The 14,700-nt window shown below is 33.7% G+C and overlaps 1 protein-coding gene across 1 annotated transcript; it reads left to right on the top strand.

Annotated features, from left to right (window-relative positions):
• Nucleotides 1-1,208: 1,208 nt before the first annotated feature.
• LOC115453165 (proton-coupled folate transporter) lies at nucleotides 1,209-13,439 on the top strand. Its single transcript, XM_037439398.1, has 5 exons — nucleotides 1,209-2,268; nucleotides 2,658-2,759; nucleotides 3,854-4,075; nucleotides 5,132-5,288; nucleotides 13,142-13,439. Exons 1-5 carry the CDS (start codon nucleotides 1,308-1,310, stop codon nucleotides 13,239-13,241), a joined length of 1,542 nt encoding a protein of 513 aa, XP_037295295.1. The 5' UTR covers nucleotides 1,209-1,307; the 3' UTR covers nucleotides 13,242-13,439.
• The last annotated feature ends 1,261 nt before the right edge of the window (nucleotides 13,440-14,700 follow it).

Below are 14,700 nucleotides of genomic sequence, written 5' to 3' on the forward strand. Positions count from 1 at the left end.
AGAACACTGGAGGCAAGCGAAATTTCCTTAAAAATATCTTAGCAGTGGCCGCATCTTTAGCGCATTAGGGACGGATACCGGACTTCCTTTGACGGAAGTTCCTAGCTGTCGTCCGCGAACCCACGTGCGCAGTGCCGCGTATTGCGGCCCCTCTCCTTTTGGGAGAAATTTCAGAAGTTCCCGAACACCAAAGGATGCCCTTGGTGTCGACAGCTTGAGGCCTACCTTCCACGCAGCCGTCAGATCCGGGGGGTCACCACAATGTGCTAAACACGCACTAACGGCAGACCTAGTTAGTGAGACTGCCTTCTGCCGTTAGTGCGCGAGACTTTTTAGGGGCAGCACCTTAAAAGACATTTAGGACAATTTCCTTTAAAGAAACAGAGAATCAAGCGCCAACTATTAGAGTTTTATATGTAAGATCCGTTATGTGGCACGGTTTTATTCGTATGCTAAGACAAATTAAAATGAATCCAAGTTCCAAGTTTTTGAAAGTCCGAAATTCGTTACATGTAACAATATATATATATATATATATATATATATATATATATATATATATATATATATATATATATATATATATATATATATTATCGTTCCCAACCACCCAGTACCAAAAGATAGAAAAGCAATTATAGTTTAGTAAACACGAAGTACAAAAACCATAAAATACGAGTTCGTCCAAACAACACTTGTCTGTGTTTATTTAATATGTCTTTTAAAACAGACCAAATATGTTACGACCAAGCGAACTTTTATTTACGCAAACGTAATATTTTATATAAACATAAAATAGTGTCAATGAAATATTATTATTACATCTAAACTAAAATAGAATATAGTTACATAATAATATAAAAAGTATGATAACAAAATATATATCGCTCGCTCAATATTACAAGGTTCTATGTTATATTTGATGTGCAAATTGAATTATATATATCACATTATATTAAGTGTTTTTCAGTGACAGTTGCTAAAAATCCCGTAAGATAAAAAAGGGGGAACAACTAAGTATTGTCTTTTCTAATTTTTACCCACATGAAAATCTTTAATCTAGTTATTGCAACAATAGTAAAAAGTAACATAGGACCTTGTAATAGTGAGCCAGCGATATGTTGAGATGATACACCAGAAGTTGTTATACTATAATTATGTATCAGAAGAAAAACAAGTTTTTTCGACTGCTTTGGCCATGCATCGAGCCAAGGAGAACGGTCAGTGTTGATTAGTGTTAACAAACAAACGCACATTTGTAACTTAAGTTCTTTAGATAATACAAATCATAAATTAATTAGTGAAAAATGAATGACAATAAAGAAAATGGTGTGGAACTTACAAATACCGAAAAAAATTGTGATACAGCCAACGTAAAAAGTGAAGTGAAAGAAGAACCACCAGTCTCATGGTCTGAGCGGATTAAGAAATTAGCCAATTGGTTTACAGTTGAACCTTGCTTGATACTTTATTTCCTCGCTCTTATTGTAGGAAACATAGCGATAGAACAATTAAACCAAGAGAAAGCATGTCGCAGCTATTTAAATTACAACGAAACTATTTGTACAGACATTATCAAAAATCTCAAAAATGATAACAGAACTAATGAACTCCGAACAGAGATTATCATAGCTGTAAATGATATAAAAGCATGGCAGTATCCAATGCAGAAGGGTATCCCTGGAATACTTGTACCATTCATCGGAGCTTGGAGCGACCGCACTGGAAATCGAAAAGTTTTGATAATGATGCCGGTCATAGGAGAAATTATATCAAATTGTGGACTGTTCTTCACTACGTATTATTTTGTAGAATGGCCTTTGTGGCTCACTGCGTTAATAGAATCGTTACCAACGGCATTATCGGGTGGTTTTTCAATACTTTTGTTGGGTGTATTCAGTTACATTGCTGATGTGACTACCGCAGAAGCACGCACATTTAGAATGGGAATGTTAGCTATCATTGTGCCTTTATGTTCTATATTTGGACAATCAATAAATGGTATTTTGTTAAACGCAGTCGGCTATTACGGGGTTTTCACGATTATACTAGCTTTACACTCCTTTGCCCTTATCTATATATATATCAGGATATACGACATTAGAAACGAAGCGACGGAAGGAACATTCATAGCAAAGTTAATAAGTTTCTTTAATCCGTACAACATTTGGGATACTATATCTTTAGTAATAGTTATTCCTTTACAACAAAGGATAAGAGTGATTCTACTGCTTTGTGCATTTGTTTTTATTACGGGTCCGATTGAAGGTACGTATTTTATCATTTTTTATAATTAAAACCTTTGCTTATTCTTTTAGCGATAGTGTTTTACTGAAAATATGTCATTTAATTTATTCCATGTTAGGAATATAGTACTGAGATAGTAACTATTGTAGATAGTGCATTATAATTTTAGTTTAAAATATATTTTTTAAACTATTATATCCCAAGTTTTATTGTATTTTATAAGAACAAAAATAATTATAACCATCAAGGTACCTACAGGCATGGAAGCGTCATTGCATTCATGGAATTATTATGCGTGCTACGGTTCCATTTAATTAAACCATTTTTTGAAAATTCTATGGGACCTAATTGATTAATTTAAAAATAATGTTATACAAATGTAGTACAATTTTGTCATTCATTCTTTTTAGCCAAAGGATTACTTGTATACGGATACCAGACTCATAGATATCTCATGAGTGCTGTGGAGATAAGTATGTTCAATACATACGCCACATTATTGGGAATAGCTGGTAAGTCAATTATTTTAATTATATTTTATTCAAATTTTACTAAAAATATTTCGAGACGTTGGCAACTCGATAGTGATAAATACTACACTACTAGATTGAGCCACATTGGTATCTTCAGCGGTGGTCAATTTTACAGCAGTACATTGTTTATCGGCAAAAAATTATGCCTGCGGAACATCTTAAAGGCCAGTAAATCCATTTTTACTCGCCGTTTGACCGAGTCGCTAGTATACTACTTGGTATTCAAGTTTCATCTTGCATTTATGAATCAAAAGTATCTAACCTTATCCTAAGGCTTCATTTGGGAACTATGGGCTACTGGGCTCTGGGAAACTGGGCTTATGTGCAGGTAAATATTCAACCTTCAACGTTTATGGGCAACAGGTCAGAGAATCTTCATTCGAATTCCAATTCTCTCATTATATTATTTAACTTCTATTAAATGATTTTCCCATGGTTGGATACTCAGAGACGGTTGATATGAAACAGGCGGCCGGTCGTAAAATCAAGATTAAGCAGTTTCAACAACATGCAGGAATAAGTGTGTTACACCGATTTCCCATTGCAGTAGAGTAAGGGCGAAAGCACCTGAAAGAAAGAGTAGGGTATATCCAGGACTTGATCAAGTCTATATGCCAATCTTATTATAAATATAATCATTGGTTTAGACGTGAACTTATAATCATTAAAACATCTTAATATATACTTATAATACAAATAAATAGAATGCTTTAGCGGAATGATCTCAAAAGGCGTAGTTATTGCAAAAATAAAACTGATTTCGTCTTCAGCTTATATTTATGTAGGTACCTGCTACAAATAAAGATAAATTCTAGATTTGTCCCAAAGAATATTATATTCATATAAGTTTGCAATATTCTTTAAAAAATCACAAACACCTGATGATTAAAATTATTGTAACAACTCTCTATCACTAACAGTATACACAGGCTGTTGATACGCAGCGTACAACAACTACTAAATTTTATCTCCGAATTCGTCAAATTTCCAGATATGATGTGAAAGTCGTTTCTTTAGTCTAGAACATTATAAAACAGCAGTTCAAAATAACAAAGATGTTCATTATTTTTCAGGAACTACTGTGGCAATAACTGTTTTCAGTAAATACCTGAAAATGCATGATTCCTTCCTAGGGATTATAGGTACTGGATGCAAAATAGTTTCATGTGTAGTTTATGGCCTAGCACCAACAAAGCAATGGTTTTTCGCGGGGCCAGCGTTTGATATATTTGGAAATGTAGGAGTGACGGCTGTCAAGTCGATTGGAACAAAAGTTGTTGATCCTGATAAAGTTGGTGAGTGATTTTTTATTATTTTCCGTGTTCGGTAAGGTCTTTTAGAATAATCGTGAATATTTCCATGTCAGAGAAATGTTGTATGAAACCAATAGACATCCATTCTCGAAAGCCGCTCAACATGACACATCAGGAGCAAAGCATGACTATCATTTTAAAACGAAGAAGTCATGGCATCCTAAGTAAATCCTAAGTGGGTTTTCGACTTCTAAGAAGTAGGATTTTGCTGTTTTAAATGATGGTAATCAAACACAGTACAATGAGGTTTTAAAACATCTTTTCTTTCAAGATTTTAACATTATTATTTAACCTCGAAATTCATAATTTCCAATGATGATTATTCGATTCATCATACCCATGGTCTTTAATAGGAACAAATTGATGTAATTTCGTAAATATACCGAGCATAATAAGTCAATCTTACGTCAACAGTAATATTTTTTGTTTAGATGATCTAACAACAAGGATGTTGCTATAAAAATATGCGCAACAGGATTATCTTTATAATAATGTCAAAAAACATAGTTCCCAACTGTTATTTTTGCAGAGATAATTACTTCAGTCGTAAGAACGGTGCAAATTTTAAGAGAATCGGATAGATGTTTGTTTACATTTCTGTAACTAGCTGAATATATAATATGGGCATTTGTGCTTGCGAACGGGGGTCTACCCCCGTTAGTAACTTTAGTTTCCGTAGTAAGCCATTTAAAAAATTAGAAACGAGTTTTAAAAACGTCTAGCTAAACTTAAATTAAACATAATCGTTGTAATTTAAAAAAAAAATTATGATTGTCATCACCAATAACCTTTTTTTTTTAATTAAGTATAACAAAAAAACCTTTTATTTGTTTGTTGTCGTTCTTGGGTATTCTTTATTTTTAATAAAATTTAATGTTTTGTTTTCTGGTCGGTAATGTGTGTATAGTTCTTCTGGTATAGTATTTCCCAGCAGTGGTTTACTTCATATCAGTATATTCATTGACTCGTTTATTAAACTATTCTATTACAAAATGCATTGCCTACTTTTTTTCATCACATTTTTTTTTATTTTTTCAGGTAAAATGCTCTCTTTATTCGGATTAACGGAATCCTTGCAGACATTAGCGTTCGTACCATTGTTCAGCCGAATTTATACAAATACTATAAATACATTGCCCGGAGCAATCTTCTTTTTAGCAAGTATTTTGACTCTACCAGCATTCATCATATTTGGGTGAGGACGTTTTTTTAATACTTTTATTTAACTTCATTTGTATGTAAGTAGGCACACTCTAGAATTGTTCAATCAATATTTTCTATGTCGGATTAAGACCGGACTAGGACCACCCTGCTAAGGCAGTAATCAAATCTAATACCATTTATCGTTACAAGGTTGCCTCGTTCGAGATATTTTTAATGATTCTAAAACCTTTATTGACATCCGATCTTAACTGGAGTGCATCCCAAGGTTGCTTTTCAAATTCTTCGTCTGTTGCCTTGAAATACTTGTTCACAACTGACACGTGGTAAAGAATAATTTGAATTGAAAGTAATATAAAAGGTCAATATATTATATTGCGTTATTAAATAGACGAAGTCAAATCAGTGACATAAATTAAATTTTATACTCATACTCACGCCTTTTGTCTGAGACGCGGTAGGTGGACCAACCAACCATTTTTCGCCGTGCATATTTTATCCCATGATGTAAAAGGGGCGATCCTAAAGTTATGATGGGTAAAAATTGTGGACTCTGATTTGATAATAAGCATAAAAAACTTTACCACATTACCCGACCCGTGGACTGAATCTGAGTCTTTAGCACGGTTGTGGCGGGACAGTTAGTGCATATACCGCCATCTTGTCAACATCGCTGGAACTGCAAGAGGATCGATGCAGTGACACAACTGGATTGATAATCACACAGCAATCACGATAGATGGGGACATCGATCCTGAATCACGCTTGCACAATTTGAGCGACGTGTAGAATATATACCACCTCCGAATAGGAACTGTCGGAGGGGCTGCGGCCGGTCAGGCGCAACATCTGCCTGACTGGGAATCTTCCCCTTCCATAGAGGAACGCAACCATCTGTTCCTCCACAGCGGTATTGACCTTTACGCCACTAAACGGTAATCGTACCGAAATAGTACTTCCGCACCGAGCTATAAAGGCTACCAAAGCACCAAGAATAAAATTTAATTTGTTATTACAAGTTAACTGCAAAGCTCGCAGAACTGATAGCTGATGGGGTACAAAGTTCAGAATTCTCCACATGTGCCGATAGGCGCAGCGTTAGATGTTCACTTGCAAAATATACAGACGACCTGTGTAAGTAGCTGGATGCAGACCGCTTCCAACGTGTCAGTCTAGAGATCTTGGGTCAGGCCTCTGGATTACGTGATGAAGGATAAAAAACTTTACGGAGCCGTTTATCTTTCTCGAATTATTAAAGAATAATTAGACAAAAATAAATTCCTCAGCAGTAATGTGTCCCCATGAATACAATGTGTATATCTCACGCAAAACAGTTGCTTTCAAAAAGTTGTTTGTACAATATCGTAATCAGTAGAACCACTCGACAATTACGAGACGTCATATTATGTTTATTCTAACGCCCGAAATTAATAATGTATCTGCTATCCAAGACTGAAACCTATCTTAGATTGCCGACTATCTTTCGATTGCTCTCCTACCGGCATGCCAATATCTTAACTCGCCTGTCCTTGCTTACCTTCAACGATAGATCGCCGGCAATCCTTTCCAGATGCGTTCCCTCCCTGACCATTCCATTTTATGCAGAATATTCCATTCGTAAAAAAATACTTTTTGTATTTTCCATACAAACTATTCGTTTAAATATTTTTCCAATTGCTAAAAATAATACTTGAAGTAATAAAAAAATATTTTATGCATTTTAGCCCTCAAAAGAAATAATTAATAATTAGTACATGTCATATTTAGGTACAAACTATTTAATGAGTTGAAATGGAACGTGAGTAACGTGGTATCTGACATATTTTGACACTGAAGTTTAATAACATTGTTCATAATATATTAATAATAAATCTTTAAAGGATTTAGATTTTAAGTATGAAGTACGCAGTAAACTCGGTGCCATATAATAAAAATTGGACTCTGTACACATTATCCAGTGTTATGGAACAAATTACAATTCCGTTATACATAATTGTTGCATAAGTTTAACCGTTTACGCAGCGCTCGCAACAGAAGCTCTCAAAAGTAATCAATTTTACCCGTTTTGGTCCCATTGGTCATGGTGTGATGATATATACCCTATAATAGCCATCCTCAATAAATGGGCTATCCAACACTAAAAGAATTTTTCAATTCAAACCGGAAGTTCCTGAGATCAGCGCGTTCACACAAACAAATAAACAAACATATTCTTCAGCTTTATATAATTATAGTATAGATAATGTATGGAAATGTTGCCTGTTTCTATGATATTAACTTTTAACTAATAAAACTATGTTAATTTGTAATAATTGTTATTTTTAATTACAAATGTAGATAATCAATAAAACTAAATAGCAGTGATTACAAAGGTATTTTATTTTACTAAGTAAAGAAGTTATTTATTAATGCTGTTCTTTCTCCAAAATCTTGATTCTCTATATTGTTCTCATAATTAATAATATCAGCAGTTGATAACTCCGCTTCGGTTGGAATTTCCTCAAACCAGTGATTCCGACAAATATTGTGCAAAACTTCAGTTGCAATTATTATTGCTTGAACTTTAGGTAAAGATAAACGCAATGTCAATGCAATCACAGGGAAGCGACGCTTCCATGTACCAAATGTCCTGAAAAGATAATATAAATATTTCCTATTCCTCAGCAAAAGTTGATGGAATGGAGAAACACCATAGTTCCTGAAAAACGATGCAATTGCCCCTTGCTAGTACCTATCTAATAGTTCGGTAGGTACAATATTTTTCTAAATAAAGTCAAAATTATTTACCTTGTACATAGAAGTAACACGGCGTCAGTTTAATTAACAATGATTGGCAAGCAGATTTCGAAAGCCTAATCTAAACGTGAAATCAAACTGATCCAGGGTCTGCATGTAGTTAACTCTTTTCATTACCCGTGATGAAGCGCGACTTTCAGTTTCGCTATCAGTATCGCTAGTCCCTCCAAATCACTGTCGTCACTGTCACTAGAGAATATGGATATTTCCATTGCCTTTTCGTTTCCCTTAAAATCAGTGTAAGCGATATTCAAAACATATGGAGTAAACTGAGGAATTGGTCCGATTGGAAAATGTGATTGTTTACAACAATCAAATCAAATGTCAAAACGGGTAGATAGAGTATTGGCAAGCGTAAACTGTCATTTTCAAACAGAGGGTAATCTATGATCTGTAATCCGTCCTCTCAAAGATTGATTATTGTTAGAGATAGCTTACTCAATCTATGGATTGGTTATTGGCATGCTTTATCCATAGAAACGAATGAATTATCAGTCTTAGATAGCATACATTGGATTAGGATTGGTTATTAATTTCGGGCGTAAGTCGTGTCGCTTATAACCGGATTACCGGCATGCTAGTTGCGTCATTGAATTATACAAAAAACACCGAGAAAACCGCAAAAGTGCCGCTTAAAATTTAACCCGAACTCATATTTTTTGTCCTGCAATTAAAAACTAAGTTACTTATCATTCTTTTTCTCCGAAGTAATGATAGGCTTATTGAATATTTTAAAATAAATTTCTCAAAAAAGTAAGCCATTTAAAATTAAACTAAAAAATACTTTTCAAAGTCCACGCTATAAGAAATAAGTTACAAAGTTTTGAAATTTGGTGTAAAGGTTAGCTGCCGAATAACTGTGAATAATTGTGATGTCACCGAGTGTCAACGGCCATAATCCCTCGTGCGTGAGAAAGAGATAGCACGATAACCCCACCACGCCTCTATTTTTGCTCAAAACAATAATTCAAATATGAATTATTTATTTATTTTACAATCAATATAGATGCTGATTTCACAGAAGATTTTTTTTGCGTATTATTTTCTTTAACATATAAAATAATGTGCAAAATCGAACATAGAAACTGTCCTATTGATGTCCTATTGTATTTAATGGTATTTGACTTGACTAACCTATTTTTATACCTCTATTTACGAGTATGTACGATACCTTGGATTGCAACACTGATTATACACTGCAAGCCACAACGTCGGTAGTAGTGACAAATCATAAATTAGTTATACTCATTTCTTTCTGTGTTATATGCATCGATAGTTATAAGTATATTTTATTTTCCCCAAAAGCAAAAATACATAGGATAAACAATGAGCCGATATAAAGAGTCGGCTTCAAAATAACAATTACCCAAGGCAGGAATCGAATCGGCAACGCTCTCTTTTCTTGATAACTTAAACATTTAACAGTGGCGAAGGGTGACATTTTCCAAAAGGGGACCCGACGCAAAATAAAGGCACTATCGATAAGCATAAATGCGGTTCCAAATAGTTTCAATAATAATTAAATTTTACATAAGTTAAGAAAGGGAAGCGGGCAGGAATCGGGTTACTTGGACCCGTCGCCACTGCCAGCTAATTAGACTTGGACTCTAAAATTGATTTAATGTTATGAACATAAAAACATAAATAACAAAGCAATCTCATATTTTAATAAGTTTTTAGTAATTTTTATGTTGTAATGTTCAATAATTAAAGTATAGATTTTTGGAGGCTGTTATAGCTTTGGCAAAAAGAGAATATTTTTAAGAATTACTTTCCATGTGCCTTAAATCCAATGTCCAATACCAATAATATTAAAATTGTACCTATATGGAGCTTTATACAATTTACAACAAAAAAAAAATCGGCCCAAAATGAAAATGAAATCGGTTAAAATAAAAAAGAAACATACATTCGAAAAAAGAACACCCTCCTTTTTTAAAATTAAAATCTGTTAGCTACATTTAGAATACCTTCTGACACCTTACATATTACCGGCATTCTGATATACTTCCAGCACCATATACTAATAATTCAGCTTTTTATATACATACGTCCGGTGTCTTATATACTGCAAGAGCATTATATACTTACTAAGTTGGCCATTAACGTACTTTATACGCTTTATAGTGTATTCTTTGTGAATTATCGCTTGCTTTAACGGTGAAAGAAAACATCGTGAGAGAACCCGCATACCTGAGAAGTTCTCTATAGCAATTTCGAGGGGGTGTGAAGTCTACCAATCCGCACTAGGCCAGCGTGGTGGACCAAGGTCTAATCCCTCTCAGTAGTAGAGGCCCGTGCCCAACAGTGGGACAGTATATAATAAAGGGCTGATATTATTATACGCTTTATATACATCACGCGCCATTATTATATGTGAATTCTGTATTACACTTTGGTCCGTGAAGTTGCGGGCATAGCTGTATATCTCATAGAGGAAATATCAAACATACTGACATGACTTAAACAAAATTTACTTTTATAACTTTATACAATATAATTATGCAACAATGTCGTGAAACAAACTTACTACACCATTCAACAATAAGATTTAAAAGGTCTAGGACGTTTTTGTATCACGTTTAAGAAAAACATGATGGAATTTCCGATCAATTTTGTTATAATATCTAACCACAACTTCAAATTTTAAATTGATCACGTAGGTAGTAAATAAAGATACTGATTTTGCAATACATCCACATAATATTGTATTCTTACTTTTCAACAATTACTGTTATACACTGTGATTTTATAGTCGTTTTGGAGTCAAAATGTGTTCATGCGGTTACTTAAAACAATTTGTAGCACCAAAATAGCGAATTAATTTTACTGTGGATAACTAAAAATTTGGTTTTGGTAATATTTTTCACTCGTTTGAGTTTGATAATGATAGTAAGATCGCGACAATTAATAGTTACGAATGGCTCCGATGGTAGTGGTCGTAGTAATACGTGAGATTTAGTTCTCATTTATTATTCGCAAAAATACATTGGTATTTTTTGTAATTCTATTATTGATACAGAATTTAAAATTTCCCGTACTAAAACGACTATAAATTCATGATGTATATATAAAACAAAAAAAAATTAGCACTAACGACGTTTTCTCCTCTAAAGGGTATTTATTACACACTACTTGAAAGATTGACCTCCGAGACCTTACCGAATATAGGGCCATGCACGGAGCGATATTTGTCGCGGCCCTAGGCACAATTAGTGTGTATGCCTCATGGTTGCCAAATTCACATCCGAAACACATAAAAATACCTTAAATATTGATAATCCTATGTTATTTTTGTAAACCGTTTATTGTTGCAAGGTGGTCAGACAACTTGATCAGGTAATTAAAATTCTTTAAAGATTGACTCATGGGTATCAACTTGTATTTTATAGAAGATAAATATTTATCTTCAACAAGAATAATATAAAATACAAGTTTACCTTACTGATACGTCACATTTACCACTGCATTATATTATTACCAGGGGTCAAAAATTTTCCGTCGAATTTAAAATATTTGTAACAAATTTCATGGATAAATTTTATTTTTCTGAGCTTCTAATATTAACAATAATCGTGCCAAATCTCACACTCATCCATGCGCAAAGTATAAAATTATCTTAAAATATTAAAATAGGATAATCTCTAAATAAGTATTTTCATCTCCTTAGTTCAAAATTCGGTCCCTCGACGCGTGCACGCTTGGGTTAAAATATTACTAGGTACTTATAATAAAGTTAAAGAATAAAGAAACACATATTATTTTATACTTTTAATATTTTTTAGTGTCGGGGATTATTTCAAACTTTTTACTTTATAATTTTCTCCATAGGGACGTCGATCATCATCTATCTAACACCTAATCATAGAAACCTTGTTTATAAGCCTAAATACGTCATATCAGCTGTAAGTTGCTGAGGAGTTGGGTATCTCGCAGAATACTTGATAATGCAGTATCAGCGCAAGGTTACCATATGTTACAAATATTATCTAAGTAACAGTACACCAAATTTCAAGTCAATTAGACTTATGGAAGTTGGAAATGAGTTGATAATCTTCAAACCCCTAAATAGATCTTCACAAATTGTAGCTAAGAACCATATCTATCACATCAACTTTCCAACAAAAATCTGGATTCAAATGGTCCATTCATTAAGAAGTTACTATACTGTAGACAGAGATACAGATACACAAACAAATACTCACTTTAAAATTATAACACCCCTCTCTTTCCGTCGGACGTTAAATATAGACTTCTCTTCACGTATCAATATACAGGTGTCCCAGAAAATAGTGCCAAGCGGAGGTGCAGAGATAGAGCACTCCTTGGGGTATCCGCATGTATGTTTTGCGATTTTTCATAGTTTTGGAGTTATGAATATTTTTCAGAATTTTCAATTTCAACAATTAAACTTTTTTTTTAAAGTAGAAGACTTATTCAAGATTTTTTTGTTGGAAGAAAATTTTCATTAGTTGTACTTTTTTGCTAAAAACAATCAGCTTCGTAACTTTAATACAAATTATGAAAATATTAGTGTAAAGTGAAAAACTGACGTTCTATGAATTATGACTTAAATTTTCTACTTTAAATTAAAACTCTAAACAGGTGACTCCGTCGTTCTAAGGTAGGTCAAAAACTTTTCCAGAATTTCAACTTACATATTCATTAAAAAAACATAACCCTTTATGGGGGCTATTTTGGCTAAAATCGAAAGATAGCAAGGTGGAAAATTCTTAAAATTTGCCTTTAGATAACAATTCTTTTTTTGACGTCTCATCATTCCTGAGGTTAATTAGTTTGTTAACTAGCCAAAAATGACTGCAAGAAAGCCTCTGAGTTAAGCATTTGGCATATTCTTATGTTTAAGTTCAATTAATTTTGCATGATTCGTTCTCATGGTTTAAGGTTTGTAAAAGTGGATGCCACTCTTTTACCTGCAATTAAAATGGGCCGAAGGGATAATAGACCGAATTATTGGTATCTCTCTCATTCAATATTTAATCGGTATTGAATCCCCTAGTGCAGATAATCTTAAGAAAATGTAACTTTTTATTTTAATATTGTTTAAAAAGTTTTTTATCACACTTGCAGAATACTGTACTACGTACAGAAGAAACAAGAGCGAGACGTCGTCGAGAACCCGGCTGAGAAAGAGAAGCACGCTTATGACAATGACGTCACAGCTCTGTAAATTACTTGTTGTCTTTTTAATTTGAAATTTTATTTTAAAACCAGTTTTTTTTAATCATGTACAACTGGCGACTTCTCAACCTGTCAACATGCATTTCTTTTCTGCTTTTGAGTGATCACTTGTAATAATCCATTGAAATGTTACATTTTTTAGGCCTTACCTTGCGTTTTTTAGAGGACGCTATTTTATTTTTTTGAAGTGTAGGGGGTTCGGTGTAAAGCTAAAACCAAGTTTGTGGGGTCGCCACCCTTGTCTCACGGCCACCATCTTGAAAATAGGGGTGAAATGGTATTTACGATGTATCTCTTAAACTATTTATCTGACAAAAAAAAATTATAAACATTTTTTGTTGCAAATTAATTTCTCTACAACTTTCCAGTAACTTTTTGTCGTAGAACTATAAATAAAAAAGTTATAAGCGAAAATGTTAAGAAATTCAATGTTAAGCAATGTCCATTGCAACGTCATTAGAATGTGTGTTTATAAGGTTCATAATAAATTTTTTTGTACTCTCATTACGTACAACACAAACCCGCGGTTGTCGGATTATACCCGAATTACTTGGATCCTGAATCGCTTTGGCACAGATGAAGCAATTGTTCACAAACACAAATCTTTACGAACTGTTTCGGAAGTTACTGTACATATTGCGTGTTATTGTTATTACGTGGACAATCGAACCGATAATGTTGTTCGTCGTCGCAGCAGCAGCTCCAGTAGTTTATCGTCAGTTTCAGAAGCTCCAGAGCCAGACTTTGATTTTGTGAACAATTGCTTCATCTGTGCCAAAGCGATTTATCACTCCGTGATAAAAACCATTTGAACCCCTATTTTCAAGATGGCGGCTGTGGGACAAGCGTGGCGACCCCACAAACTTGATTTAAGCTTTACACTGACCCCCCCTACACTTAAAAAAAAATATAATTGCGTCCTCTAAAAAACGCAACCCCAAATGTAACTTTTCAATGGACTATAACTGATTTCCAACGCTTGTAACTTATTATATTTGAGCCCATTTTCATAATTCTTTGATGATATTATTATCGTAATTTTATGATAAAAGGATTTCTTTAAAAAAATATCATCTATCATGTGCTCGATATTTGTATATGAATAGGAATTGCATTGCGTTTTCGATTACTTCGCTACTCATGTGTAATGACCTAAAGTGGAAAAATGTCATATCCAACTCTTCCACATCTTTGGATTTGATTAAAACTTTGGAAGTTATGGATTTTTTTCTGCTACTAAGCGGGATGACGTCTGTATTTGATATAAGAATTAATTAACAATAATAATATAAGCCTTTTTTCTTTTTGTTGCTTCGAATGACGGGACGTGTTTGTCGTTCGCCTGTAGAAACAGACTTGTTATCACAGCTCTACTCCGTCCTTAGATAAAAAACGTCTATGAATAAGGGGGCTAGCCTACAATAACAATGCTTACGTTTACTTGTGAA

This window comes from Manduca sexta, chromosome 16 (assembly GCF_014839805.1).
Source record: "Manduca sexta isolate Smith_Timp_Sample1 chromosome 16, JHU_Msex_v1.0, whole genome shotgun sequence".
In the NCBI taxonomy this organism is placed as follows: domain Eukaryota; kingdom Metazoa; phylum Arthropoda; class Insecta; order Lepidoptera; family Sphingidae; genus Manduca; species Manduca sexta.

Excerpts from the sequence above, each read along its gene's own strand:
- LOC115453165 (XM_037439398.1), top strand. The coding sequence starts at position 1,308 with ATGAATGACAATAAAGAAAATGGTGTGGAACTTACAAATACCGAAAAA. Across the intron at positions 2,760-3,853 it reads CACATTATTGGGAATAGCTG|GAACTACTGTGGCAATAACT; the intron begins GTAAGTCAATTA and ends ATTATTTTTCAG. Across the intron at positions 5,289-13,141 it reads CCAGCATTCATCATATTTGG|AATACTGTACTACGTACAGA; the intron begins GTGAGGACGTTT and ends TCACACTTGCAG.